Source organism: Gopherus evgoodei, chromosome 8 (genome assembly GCF_007399415.2).
Source record: "Gopherus evgoodei ecotype Sinaloan lineage chromosome 8, rGopEvg1_v1.p, whole genome shotgun sequence".
In the NCBI taxonomy this organism is placed as follows: domain Eukaryota; kingdom Metazoa; phylum Chordata; order Testudines; family Testudinidae; genus Gopherus; species Gopherus evgoodei.
Genome location: NC_044329.1, coordinates 9,786,034 through 9,799,064, shown reverse-complemented (window position 1 = coordinate 9,799,064; position 13,031 = coordinate 9,786,034). Strand labels below are relative to the sequence as shown.

At 43.4% G+C, this 13,031-nt stretch overlaps 1 protein-coding gene across 3 annotated transcripts in view; it reads right to left on the bottom strand.

Annotated features, from left to right (window-relative positions):
* KLHL3 (kelch like family member 3) overlaps positions 1-12,791 on the bottom strand; it is a 65,655-nt gene extending 52,864 nt beyond the window's left edge. For 2 of the 3 annotated variants that reach the window (XR_004001685.1, XM_030573315.1), the window contains exons 1-2: positions 12,605-12,791; positions 1,417-1,536 (exon numbers count right to left, since the gene is read on the bottom strand). Coding sequence is in view for 2 of the 3 variants with exons in the window: in XM_030573315.1 (XP_030429175.1) it covers positions 1,417-1,536; positions 12,605-12,618 (134 nt within the window). In the remaining variant the exon portion in view is untranslated. The remainder of the gene's footprint in view (positions 1-1,416; positions 1,537-12,604) is intronic. The other variant, XM_030573316.1, reaches the window with a different exon arrangement.
* Between the last annotated feature and the right edge of the window lie 240 nt (positions 12,792-13,031).

The following is a 13,031-nucleotide window of genomic DNA, read 5'->3' as shown; positions in this document are numbered from 1 at the left end:
GCTCCTGACCGCTAGTTCAAAGCAGTGCACCATACAAACATTAGGATTGCAGACTCAAAAACTGACAGAAAGCAATGCTAAGGAGCACGCAAAGATGCAGTCTGAAAAGCAGGTGCTTAAGGGCAGATCTAACCTTCCGCAGTCAGCTGAGTAACATACAGGATCTAGCAAAACACAGAAACCAAGAGAGCAGCACTGCTAGGGCCTCCAGTGCACTTCAATTAAAGGAATACAATATTGGATTTTCAACATAACCGCAACAGCCTGGTGCTCTGCTGCACAAGCACCTACATTCAGGTCTCCTGATCCCTGTGCCAGCAGAGGGAGACTGAAAAGGAAACGCACTTTACACCACAGAATTGAGAGACGGGAAGGATACTTCATATTTCTCTGTTATCCCCCCCGCCACTTGGGCAGCCCAAGCATGGTGGCATTTGCCGCAGAGGGAGAGGATTCCAGTCCCTCTCCTTATTGGAGAAGGTGTATTTTAGAAGTGTCAACCTATTCAACCCCTGAAAGGTAGGGGCAGAGGGAAGGGAAGAGACAGTATGTGGGTTACATACACATTTTTCACATTAAAACAAAACAGAATAATAGTGTCAAACCAAAGATACCGTTTGGCAGGCTAAGGACTCAAATAAGTCACATATAAATGAAAGTCAAATGCTCACTGAATTTCAACCTGCTTCAAGGGAAGATGGCAGACTCCAGAAACAAGCTGAATGTTATCCACCACCACTGAATGGCTGACACACCCATAGGCATCTTTTAAAGAACTTGATTTTTCTTTTTTAAGTCCATTTAAAGTAACAATTCTCCTCTCCCCCACACATACACACCCTTGATCAAAGATGTGCTGGAGTTCTTTGAGCAGTGTGAAGTTTTTAAATTGGCTTGTGGGTGGTGTGATTTTTTTTTTTTTTTTTTTTTTTTTACTTTGCAGTGCAAAGCTGAGATTGAGTGACTGAGTCAAAGAGAATGAGAATTCCACTTTAGCAATCCTTGCGCTGTAATTACGTGTAGGTGTCCTCGTATCTGTAATGTTCTATTATTGGTCTTCAAGCCATTTGCTCTGTTAAGAATATAGTGTGTGTGTGTGGATTTGCTGTAAGTAGCAAGAAACTTTAAACCAATTGTTAGTAAATGGCAGGTATGGCTCTGAAATTGTTTTTTGAGACACAGCTGGCTTCTTTCTGACAAAGAGGTAGACAGGTGTGTGGGTGGGAACAGCAGTGCTCTACAGTGTCTACACTTTGGCTGCTTCTTCCTACTGTTTTGCTAACACCCTGTTGCGTGACCTCCTTTTGTGCTAAAGCAAATACACAGAATATTTTTTAAGTGCCCCAAATGACCTGCTGTTCTGCTCAGCATGTGTCTGATAAATCAAAGATGATGCATGTTACGTGGAAAAAGTACCTCCGTAATTCATTCATGACCTTGAATGCCTTTCCCATGTGAGAAGGATTGACTGTTACCATGCGCTGGTCCTTCTCCTTATCTTCAGCTTCATCAGGTGACTGGGAACTCTGTTTGATGCTGAAAATGAGGATAAGAAGGAAGGGAAAGTTTATGCTTTTTCAGTGATGTTGAATCAAGCATAACTGAATTTAAAGATATCAGTAATTCATATTAATATAGCAAGCTCTGTCCTGAAGGATCCCCAGTGCTTTACAGATTACGGCCCAGCTCCTGCAAACTCTTACTCTTGCAAGTGCATGAACAGGACAACTCACATGTGTAGAGTCACAGACACTGTCATCCTTGTTTCTAGGATCAGTGTCCGTATACGGAAAGGATCACGGGAATGCAGCTACCGCTGGTTGGTTAGATGGTTGCAGCTGACCAGACAAGAGTAGGGAGGGGAAGAAATGTGAACCAAGCACATGAGGACAAATTCAAGTCTAAGTAGTGGGGTGGGGAGGTGATTCCCTGCTTGAGGAGACATGCCCACACTAGCTCTGACCAAGCTAGTGCACTAAAAATAGAGTGTAGTCACAGCAGTGCAAGTGGCAGGAAAGGCTAGCTGCCGTCAGTACATGCCTATAGTCTCTGACAAAAACATACTTCAGGTGGCTAGCCCCTTCCGCTGCCCACACCTGCATGACTATGTTGTATTTTTAGCATGCGCTTGCTCTGTTTGAGCTAGCAGTTATGCTGAGTTGGGAATCAATCCCCAGCTCAAAGTGTGGGCATACCCTGAGGGTGTGCTTTCACAACCCAGTTAATCTGAGTGATCACTCACGTGATCAACCAAACCCAATACGTGTCCACAAAAATCTCTAACGCGAGTTACGTGCTGCTTAAAGGTCGAGCTAGCTGGCCAGTCGGAGGGTGGGGAGCGTGGCTTGAAGCTCAAGTGAGACCGATGCTCATACCGGTAATTCAGTGGGGAGGCAGCAATTAATCCAAATCATTCTGTAACTCCAAGGTTGCTTGCAGCGTGGCTGCTCTCACTAGAGCTGGGCTAGCTCACAGGCAGTAATGAGGCTTACCACCTGTCCAGGTTTTCCCAGGATCATCACTTTTTGAGGCAGCTAGCCCAGGAAATCTGCAAGTCTTCCCAGGATATTAAACTCCCAAGTTGTGGGTTTTTAACACCTGTATAATACTACACCACTCTGAGCCTGCTCAGAGACGGGGGCCACAACTGCGCTACAGACAGATGGCACAGCACACCAATGAGGGGTGGCTCCAGGGGCAGGGGCAGAGGCAGTGGCGGTGGCTGCAGCAGAAAGCCTGGGGTGCTGCAGGGTCAGACTGCCCCGAGCCGGCCTGCCCCTGCCAACCAGCAGCGGGAGCTGGAGCTTGGGAGCCCAGCTTGTGGGGAAGTGAGGGGCTTGGATCTAGGACCCATGTGTCCCTCCTCCAGCGCTGGGAGGCAGGGGCAGACCCTGCAGGCTTGTCCTGTGCTCTGGCATAATGGTGGGGCAGCTGGATCTCTGGCATTAAGTAACAGGTATGCTGTGTGTGTGTGTGTGTGTGTGTGTGTGTGTGTGTGTGTGTGTGTGTGTGTGTGTGTGTGCACGCGTGCACGCAATAACAGCTGGAGTTAGTACACTTAACTACTACAGTGAAGAAAAGCCCAACAGGCTCTGATTTACCAAAGCACTTGATCTTAAAGTTAAGTGGGTGCTTAATTGCCTTGCGCATAGGTATAGACTTAAGCACAAGCTGGCCAGTGTCCACTCAGAGAGCAGGATTGTGGTTTTTCCATCTCTCATCCGAAAGAGACAGCATGGAATGCACTCTACAGGGCTAAGTCAGAAAATGGGAATCAAAATTATTTGTACAACGTCCACTGTATTAGTTTAGAGGCCACACCTCATTCTGTGTTAACTTTAGAAACAGGGTGTAGTGCAGGTGAGGCATAAAAGGACGAATTATTAAACCAGAGCCTCCTTTCAGAACAGCAAACTATCCAAGCAGAAGCAGATTAGCCCAATGTGTTCTATCTAACAAGGATCACCCTAACCTGGAAGTTTAAGGCACATCAGTGTCCTCATTACCTTGTTCAGAGTGTTGCCTCTTCTGTGCAAGACTAACATAAGGTCTATGATTTAGATATGTGTAAAATTATTCTGAGCTCAATGTTTCCAGTATTGGAAAAAAAAAAAGAATGAGAGACTGTGACTATTTAAATCCATAGTCCTTTCTCCAGACTTTTCAGCACCAAACGTTCCCCTCCAGTACATGAAACCCAATAATGAAGAACCCAGAAGTGCAACTGATTTAACTGATTTTCACTTCCAAAGCTGGGAAAAATGTAGGAAGTAAAGGAACCCCATAAGGGTTCATAGCAAAACTCCCATTGACATTACCAGGGCCTGGATTTAACCCAGAACAGTACAGGTGGATTTTTAACTCTAACATTGTTAATATTTTAAGGTGATAATAATATTGCTAAAAGGATTGATTTGCTTACAACACTTCTGTAATGGACAGTGTCACTATCGTAAATAGACACTGTCCATTAAAAAACATTGATTTATTTTAAAAAAAGCTTATTATTGTTGCAAGTAATCTCCAAGATTATTATTACTGATTATAGGGAAAAATATTTCTCCCTGTTTCTAGTTTGCTTACTTTATTCATTTAACAGCACTCTGCATAGAATCAATTCCATTGTTTCCCCTGTGTAAATCGGTACCCGCTAATTTCACCTTATGTCGGTCTGGGATTTACACACGAGAGAAAGCGCCTAGATTTAAAACACACACACACACACCCCTACCTAGGATGGGGCATTCTAGAGCAGCCTGAGTACTTGAAACATCTCTAAACCATCAAATTGTCCGAAGAAAGCTTTGATTGACAATCTTGTACCTATATTACCCGCAAAAGTCCTCTGAATGAGGTTGGGGGGGGGGGAAGTATGTCTCCCCTCCTCCCCCCCCCCCCCGTTTATTTACTTGGTTCATTTTACAGCACGAGGCTAGATAGAGGTCACTGACTATACATCCTACCCTAGGCCCTGAAAAAGGGAATTTACCAGCAGCAGAGCTGAGAGTGAAACTGAAAACGAAGAGGCTGCAAGCACATGCATAGATGCATACAGAGAACGCAGCAGGACTCAGAGCACTTGGGTGGCTTAGTGGCATTGCGAGTGTGCCCAAAGACCTCTCTCATAGTATTGCCAAGTCCAAGCATTCAAAATTCCTGAGACTGGTTTAAAAATCATGAGATTTTAAAACTACTCCATTCAGGTTCTTTTTATTTGCCTTCTGGTAAGAGAGCCTTTAAATTTCACGTTTTCAAGCTTTTCTCCACCCCCATGAGAGCTAGCAGCTGGAGGGAAGGAGGGGGCGAGGTTATTTAACATGAAAGCTGATATTCTCATATAATTAACTGACTCCAGGAATTGGGGCTATAAGAAAGCCATCAGATATCTTGAGGCTCACCATAAAATTGTGAGAGTTAGCTGAAAAAAAAACAAAACCCTTACTGTTGCCAACATGTTTAATACTTTTTTAAAATCAAGACATCCCATTTAAAGGGTTCTCGCTAAGATTTTTTTTTTTTAAGTCAGTTTTTAAGAAGATTCAAGTTGACAAATATCAGAGGGATAGCCATGTTAATCTGGATCTGTAAAAGCAGCAAAGAGTCCTGTGGCACCTTATAGACTAACAGACATAATGGAGCATAAGCTTTCATGTGTGAATACCCACTTTGTGGGATGCATGGGTCAACAGGACAAGTTGACAAGAGCCTTTAACACATCTGTGAAAATGACAAGATTTCCAGTTGATCTTGTTCTTTAACATAGTGAGGAGGCTTAGCTGTGGAATGAAGATTTCTGATGAACTTTTAAGGATGATGTGTGAACTAATGTGCATGTGGCCATGCGCAACAACTCAAAAAGTACGCAAGATCGGCAGCCAAGGATTCCCCTGGTTTAGGCAAATCCTCAGAGGCATAAAGCCAATGTAGCCAACTCTATGCCACCTGCATCCTAGCTACCCTTAGCCAATAAAGCAGACCCTAGAGTTCAGCTTGCTCTAAATTCCACTTGGTGCCACATTGTTTCCCATCTCACGGGAAGGAGAGCTTGACCACAACCCCTCTTCAATTTGAGGGGCTGCTCCTGCCATTCTCCATATTCTCCCAGCCTCTCTGCAGCTCTAACCCTCAAGCAGCCTCCAATTTCTGATGACTCCTCTTCTATGAGCAGCCTCAGTTCCTACCTCCAGTGCCACTCAGAATTTTCCCAAGCGGAAGCAGCCCTGACCTCAGAGTTTCCCCAAACAGCAGCAGTGAAATTAATGTAAGATGGTGCTCTGGCCCAAGCAGTGAGAGGTACACTAGCAAGGTCTATCCACAGGCTCAGAGGAGATCATGGCATTGCTTCACCTTTGCAACCAGAATGGCTCACACGTGGTATTTCAACTACCAAAAAAACCCAACTTTGATTTCTGCAGCAAATCAGCCTCAGCCCCTTCCTCTCCTCTCCATTCATTAGGTAAAATTCCCCAATTACCAATGGGATTTTCAAGCCATACTCTATTAAATGTGGTCCATTAACACAGAAAATGCTGATCCTCTACCCTACCCATAAATACCCAAACATCGTGGCCCTTTTCCCTGTCAATAGCTTCTAACTTGTCTACCAGCAGCAACAACGAGGCAAAATCCTGCATTTCTCTCACACCCAAAACTCCCAGCAAATTCAGTGGAGGTGGTCACGGGTGTATACAGAATGCAGAATCAAGGCCATCAACTCTTCTGGACAGAGTCTGATCATCTAGGGCAAGGCCGACGCAATACGTATATTCACCAGCAAAGCAGGGGATAGGGGTGGGGTAAAGCTTTTACTGGCATAACTTTGGAACAGCTGCTCTAGCCACAAGCTAGTAATGCAGCTCATCCGGTGTGAGCCCCAATAAAACTATCACGTTTCTAACCAATCACAAGAAAGGTATTAAAGATAAAGGTTATAAATCTCAGAACTTTACCAGTGCTGTGTGCGCGCATCTGACTATAGAACTGGGCTGCTTTAGTTACCAGCAGTAACTACATCAGATGGTCTCTGTAGGCAAAAGGGAGGAAAAATATCGAAATATTGCAAATACGCAAACTTCCTAAGAGCTAAACTGTCCCCTTGGCACACACAGGAGGCTGAAAAACTCAAAGGGTGAAATCCTGCTCCTGTTGAAGTCGACGGGAGTTTTGCAATGGACTTCACTCCGTGAGTTTGGACTTGCAAAGTTTCCAGCTGACCCTTCTTTAGGATGGGGGAAAGGCATGTTTCCACACGCACATTCCACAGAATGGTCAAGAAGTTCAGCCCACTGAACCACGCAGCTTCCCAAGGTTCATGCAGACACTAGGGGATACGGCCCTGGTTTCTATGCACAAGCAGCTGCTGTACTGCGCCCTGCTCCTCCACTCAGGATCTGCAACAGAACAGCTTCAGCAGGGATCAAGAAGCCACCATGGCCCTGTTAGATGCTGCTGCTGGCAAAACAACCCCACCCACAAAAGGGGATTTTATGAAGGGGAGGTAGAGGGCAGTCAGTCAATGATAGGACCAGGAATCCCCATACATCTCCTGGAGAGGGAGAAAATGATGCCACGGAAAGAAGTTGGAAACCTGCACTGCCTCTGATCTGCCATCTGCCTAATCACAGAGGGATTTCCATGCCGTAAGGGAAGGCACCATACAAACTTCTTCTACAGCCGAGACTGATGAATAGTGTTTCTGCTACTGCTGCCAAGAATTCCATGAGGAGCTGCCCTCCTTCAAAATGGCTGCCATGTCCCACTGTTCTCAATGGGGCTGAAGCTAAAAGGGCCTACTTTCAAACAGCCGTGGAGCCAAGCTGCCCTCAGAGAAGATGGTGGCCCTGAACACATAGGTGGCCAGCAGGCCTACAGACACTTATGTACTAATCATAATTTTATAGTTGTGGCATGATGTTACTACAGAGGGCAGAGTTAAGGTTGTTTTGGACCTTAACTGTGCATTTCCATTCCTTGACAGGTCAGCTCTCAAAAATTAACCTTAACTCTGAATTTCTTGGTTTTGTAGTGCCTATTTATGGGATAATTACAGCATCTTTGTAATGATTTTTACCCTTAAATTGCTGACAGGCACTCGGCCTTTATGCCAATCTAATGTACTTTGATCTGGAAACTAAACAGATGTTAAATTGCAGTCACTTGACTTATAAAGCTAAGAAAGAATTTGTTTATCAAGACAGAACTGCTATCCATATTGACAGAACTGTCTTCCTTATTTTTAATTTGAGAAGAAAGGAAGTTTATTATGATATCTATTTATCATAGCCAAAAATTAATTTTTTTTGGACTTTACTTTTAACTGAAGGAAACAAAGCAAGTAGAAAATAAAAAGGACAGCAATATTTTACGTCTAGAATGAGTGGCAAGAAATACATGGAAGCAAATATATTTATTATACCTAATATTTCCACCCCCAAGACAACCTAACACCCACTCTATCTGTTGTCAGTGCTATAGTACATATAGAAGAGACTGACGTAGCTAGCTATATGAGAGAGAGAGAGAGAGAGAGAGAGAGAACGAACGAGCACTAGCTAATGTTTATTTTTGTAAGGCCACATGAAAATAAAATAATTTTAAACACAATGAGCTAGGATTGTCAAATGAGCTTAGAGAAATCAACTTGCCAAATATCCCCAATACTCAATAGGAGTTTGCCACCTAACTCACTTTGGCTTCTTTGAAAATGCCAGCCTTGATTTTTGGGGAGGTGTTGTGGGGGGATTTTGCAGAGCATTTGAAAGTAATGAAACAGAATTGGCTAGTTCTGCTCCTCTCCCCCATTAAAAAAAAAAAATCAATATAAAGGAAAGGATTTTTCGGTTTTGAGGGCAGTAATATTTCCCTTATTTAGTTAAGGCATTTTTGGCATTGCCTATTACTACAAAATGGATACAGAAAATATGGTAACATGCAATTGGAGTATACTGCAGATATGAGCACTAGAACCCAAAAACAACATTGAGGAAAGCGAACTTGATAAAAATCACAATAAAGAGTTCCACAACATAGGATAACAAATTTAACCCTAATTAAGAAAATTAATTATTCAAATTAAACACCAATATCACAGTTGCTTTCTGATGCAAATATTAACCTTCTCAGAAAAATACTAGGCAGATGTCACCACATTTATGCAAAATCATCCAAAACTATTATTTTAAAATTACAATATTGGAAAATTTAGGTTCATTTTTTTTGGTTGAACGATAAAATGTGTCTAATTTCACCAAAGGTAAAGAACAGATTTTTGATCATACAGCCGTGTAGTTTTGCAGGACAAAGAATGGCCACACCACACTGACAAAAAGAAACTCTGATTTCAAAGTAAATAATTTAGATTGCCACACCTGACTGGCTTAGACAAAATCACCCGCTCTGCAAACATTTAGGCACATGAGTAACTTTACAACACATGCAAGCAGTCCCACTGAACAGCTCCCAAGTGTAAACGTTTCTCAAAAATACAAGTGTTGGCAGGTTTAGGACCTACGTATGGCATGACCTGAGCTGACCTGATAACATACTTTTTTTTTTTAATTTGACAGAGAGAGAGAGAGAAATTGAAATCCAGAGAAGAAAGTTAAAGTAGGTCAACCTTGAGGCCTAAACTATTTTTATGCAAGTTTATTAAAGTGTTCCCATCAAAATTTTAAGCACATGTACAAATATTAAAACAAAGCCACCGCAAAAAACACACAGAGAAAGTACTTGACAGTTCTTTTTAAAGAACTATTATCATAAATAGATGGTTAAGGGTTAATGTCTCTTTTACCTGTAAAGGGTTAAGAAGCTCAGTAAACCTGGCTGATACCTGACCAGAGGACCAATAGGGGGACAAGATACTTTCAAATCTTGGTGGAGGAAAGTCTTTGTGCTTTTTGTGTTGTTCGCTCTTGGGGCTAAGAGGGACCAGACATACACCCAGGCTTTCCCTATCTTTCTGAATCAGTCTTTCAGGTTTCAAAATTGTAAGTAATAGCAAGGCAAGGCAGATAAGTCTTGTTTGTTTTCTTAACTTGTAAATGTGTCTTTTTGCTGGAAGGATTTTTACCTCTGTTCGCTGTAACTTTGAATCTAAGGCTAGAGGGGGAGTCCCTCTGGTCTATATGAATCTGAGTACCCTGTAAAACATTTTCCATCCTGATTTTACAGAGATGGCTTTTAATTAAAGGAAGAAAAGGTAAAAATTTTCTTTTTAATAACCTGATTGATTTTCCTTGTTTTAAAATCCAAGGGGTTGAGTCTGAACTCACCAGAGATTGGTGGGGGGGAAAGAAGGGGGGATGGTTAATTCCTCCTTGTTTTAAGATCCAAGAAGTTTGGATCGATGTGAAGCCTCTCAAGGCAACCCAGGGAGGGGAAAGTCTGGGGTGAAAAGGAGGGGGATGGTTAATTTCTCCTTGTGTTAAGACCCAAGGGGGTTTGGGTCTGGGTTCCCCAGGGAAGGTTTTGGGGGAACAGAAAGTGTGCCAGACACTAAATTCTGGCTGGTGGCAGCGTACCAGATTTAAGCTAGTAATTAAGCTTAAAAAAGTGTTCATGCAGGTCCCCACTTAAGTGTGTAGGACAGGGGTCGGCAACCTTTCAGAAGTGCTGTGTCAAGTCTTCATTTATTCACCTAATTTAAGGTTTCGCGTGCCAGTCACACATTTTAACATTTTTAGAAGGTCTCTTTCTATAAGTCTATAATATATAATTAAACTATTGTTGTATGTAAAGTAAATAAGGTTTTTAAAATGTTTAAGAAGCTTCATGTAAAATTAATTTACAACACAAAGCCCCTTGGACCGGTGGCCAGGACCTGGGCAGTGTGAGTGCAAATGAAAATCAGCTTGCGTGCTGCCTTCAGCACCTGTGCCATAGGTTGCCCACCCCTGGGTTAGGGTTATGGCTGTACTACAGCTTATTTCTGCATAACTTATGTCGCTCGGGATAAGTTGCTGTGAATAAACCACAATCTTGCCCTGAAAATCAGCCCCCTTTGGCTGCGATGAGAATTTTGCTCAAGGACTGCAGCCAGGTTTTGTTTTAGGTACAGTATGTTGGAGAAGCAAAGCTTTCCTCACATCCCAAAAGGCAGCAGTTCCATCAATATTATTCAGTGAAAACTCCCCCCCCCGCACAAAGGTCTCCAGCACAACTTGGAAAGGGAGCACTCTGCTGATTTTTAGCTTCTAGAAGTTTTAAGTTTCTGGCTTCAGAAAGCGTCAAGGGGATTCAAAGAAGAATGCCTACATGGTAAATATTTTATATTCCCCTCTTCTCTAGGTTTCAGAGTAGCAGCCGTGTCAGTCTGTATCTGCAAAAAGAACAGGAGTACTTGTGGCACCTTAGAGACTAACAAATTTATTTGAACATAAGCTTTCGTGGGCTACAGCCCACTTCATCGGATGCTTAGAATGGAACATATATTGAGGAGATTGTGTGTATACATACATACACACACACACACACACACACACACACACACTGAAAAGATGTGAGTTGTCTTACCAACTCTGAGAGGCCAATTAAGTAAGAGAAAAAAAACTTTTGAAGTGATAATCAAGATAGCCCAGTACAGACAGTTTGATAAGAAGTGTGAGAATACTTACATCGGGAGATTGAATCAATGTTTGTAATGGCTCAGCCATTCCCAGTCTCTATTCAAGCCTACATTGATTGTATCTAGTTTGCATATCAATTCAAGTTCAGCAGTTTCTCCTTGGAGCCCCGTTTTTGAAACTCTTCTCTAGGGCATTTCCATGCAACAATCACAAGAGCCATCTCTCATTATTTGCAGTATGTTCAGTGGCCATTATGAGCTTGGCTTTTTCTTAGAAAACTACAGCAACCAAGGTATCACAGACAAAAACAAGACTGCACAGGAAATAGTTAATGGCCTATCTACCCTATGAGCAGCTATACAGCTCCGTCCTGCTGTCTCCCTCTACCTGTCATAAAACACAGGTCTGTGGTTTTGGCTTACAAAGGATGTGTCAATATACTCTCAGTATATTTGCAAAAATCATAAACTTGTGTGTTAACTACAAAAAGTACTACATGACTGCCACTGGGTACAAGTCAAGATTTACAGAACTGAAATCAACTAGCTGAAATTAAAGAGTGTGGCAAACACTAAATCAGAGTTTAAAATTTTACTGGTAAGCTGCACTACATCAGCCCACCATAAATTTCTACACCTCACCTCCGTATGTTCCTTAAATGCCAGTGTCAATAAGACAAAATGCATTCCAACTTCTCATAAAAAAGTCTTTTTTATGAAAAGTTTTGCATGGAAATAAATTCCTTTCACTTCTGAGCAGAAGTAACCTTCACCTATGGATATTGCAATGTCTAGTAATTAGAAGATAAAACAACAGATATTTTGTGCAAGGGATTAGGAAAAAAGGCCTTGCAAGAACAGGAGCCTGACATGCTTCAGAACTAAGGTCAATTCTCACAGAATCATTGAGAATCTATTAGGCTTTAAGGTGGTACCAGACTCCTTGGTTTTGTGGATACAGACTAACACGGCCACCCCGCCCCCCACCCCATACTTGACAGTCCTTTACTTAAATCACTGCTTCTTGCATGCCAACGAGTGCCACTGGCTAGGTGATCTGGTTCTTACAAGTCACACATCTCACATTCTTGCTGATCAGCTTATGCAACTCTAAGCAAGCTTAATTTCAAGTTAAGTTAAAAGGCAGTTCCCACGAGAATGTTTCCCCTTAGACTGTTTTTAAAAAAAAAAAAAAAGCGGAGATTCTTGTATTGCACAGCTCCAAAGTCCACTAGTTCAGGCGCTCACACAGGGGGATTTTGAATCTTGAAAGCACACACACTCCCCACTCAGAGATAGTTAACCTGGGACAATTTGTACGAGGAAGCGCGGGGGGGAGTGCCCGGGGTGATGTGTTTCACGGAGACGGTCATCCCTCACAATGCAAAGCTTTGACAATCCCCTCCTCACATCCCCCATGAAGAATGCCGTGACACTTACAAATAAGCGCCCGGCTACGCTGCGTCTCCTGCGGGGAGACTGGCATGCCCTGCCAGCCCCCATGCAAACACAAAGGCGTCTGCCCTGCACAGCACATACCTTTCCTCCTCCATTGTGCGCAGCCGGACTGGAGCCTGAACTCTGCATGCACTCCGGTCCTCTCGCAATCCTGCGGCCGCTTGCAGGGATTAATCAGCGCCTGTGATCCCGCACAGCTGCAGTCGGATCTGCCCCCCCCCCGCCCCCTTCAGCTGCTGCCTCTCCCTTGCTCCTAAAAGCAGCAGCAGCTAATGCAGCAGCCACAGCACCTCCTTACCCAGAGCTCCCTGCAGCAGCTGCTACTGCAGCCCACTCCCTCCTCCTCCTCCTCTTTCCCTCCCCTTTCCCTCCAAGCTTGCTACTCGGTCTCCTGGCAACAGCAACTGCCGGGGCTGTGTTAAGGTTACACCTCTCCAGCTGCTGCCTCTGTACAATGCATCTTCCAGTCTCTTTAGGACCAGCCCGGGATTTTGTCAAGGGGAGACAG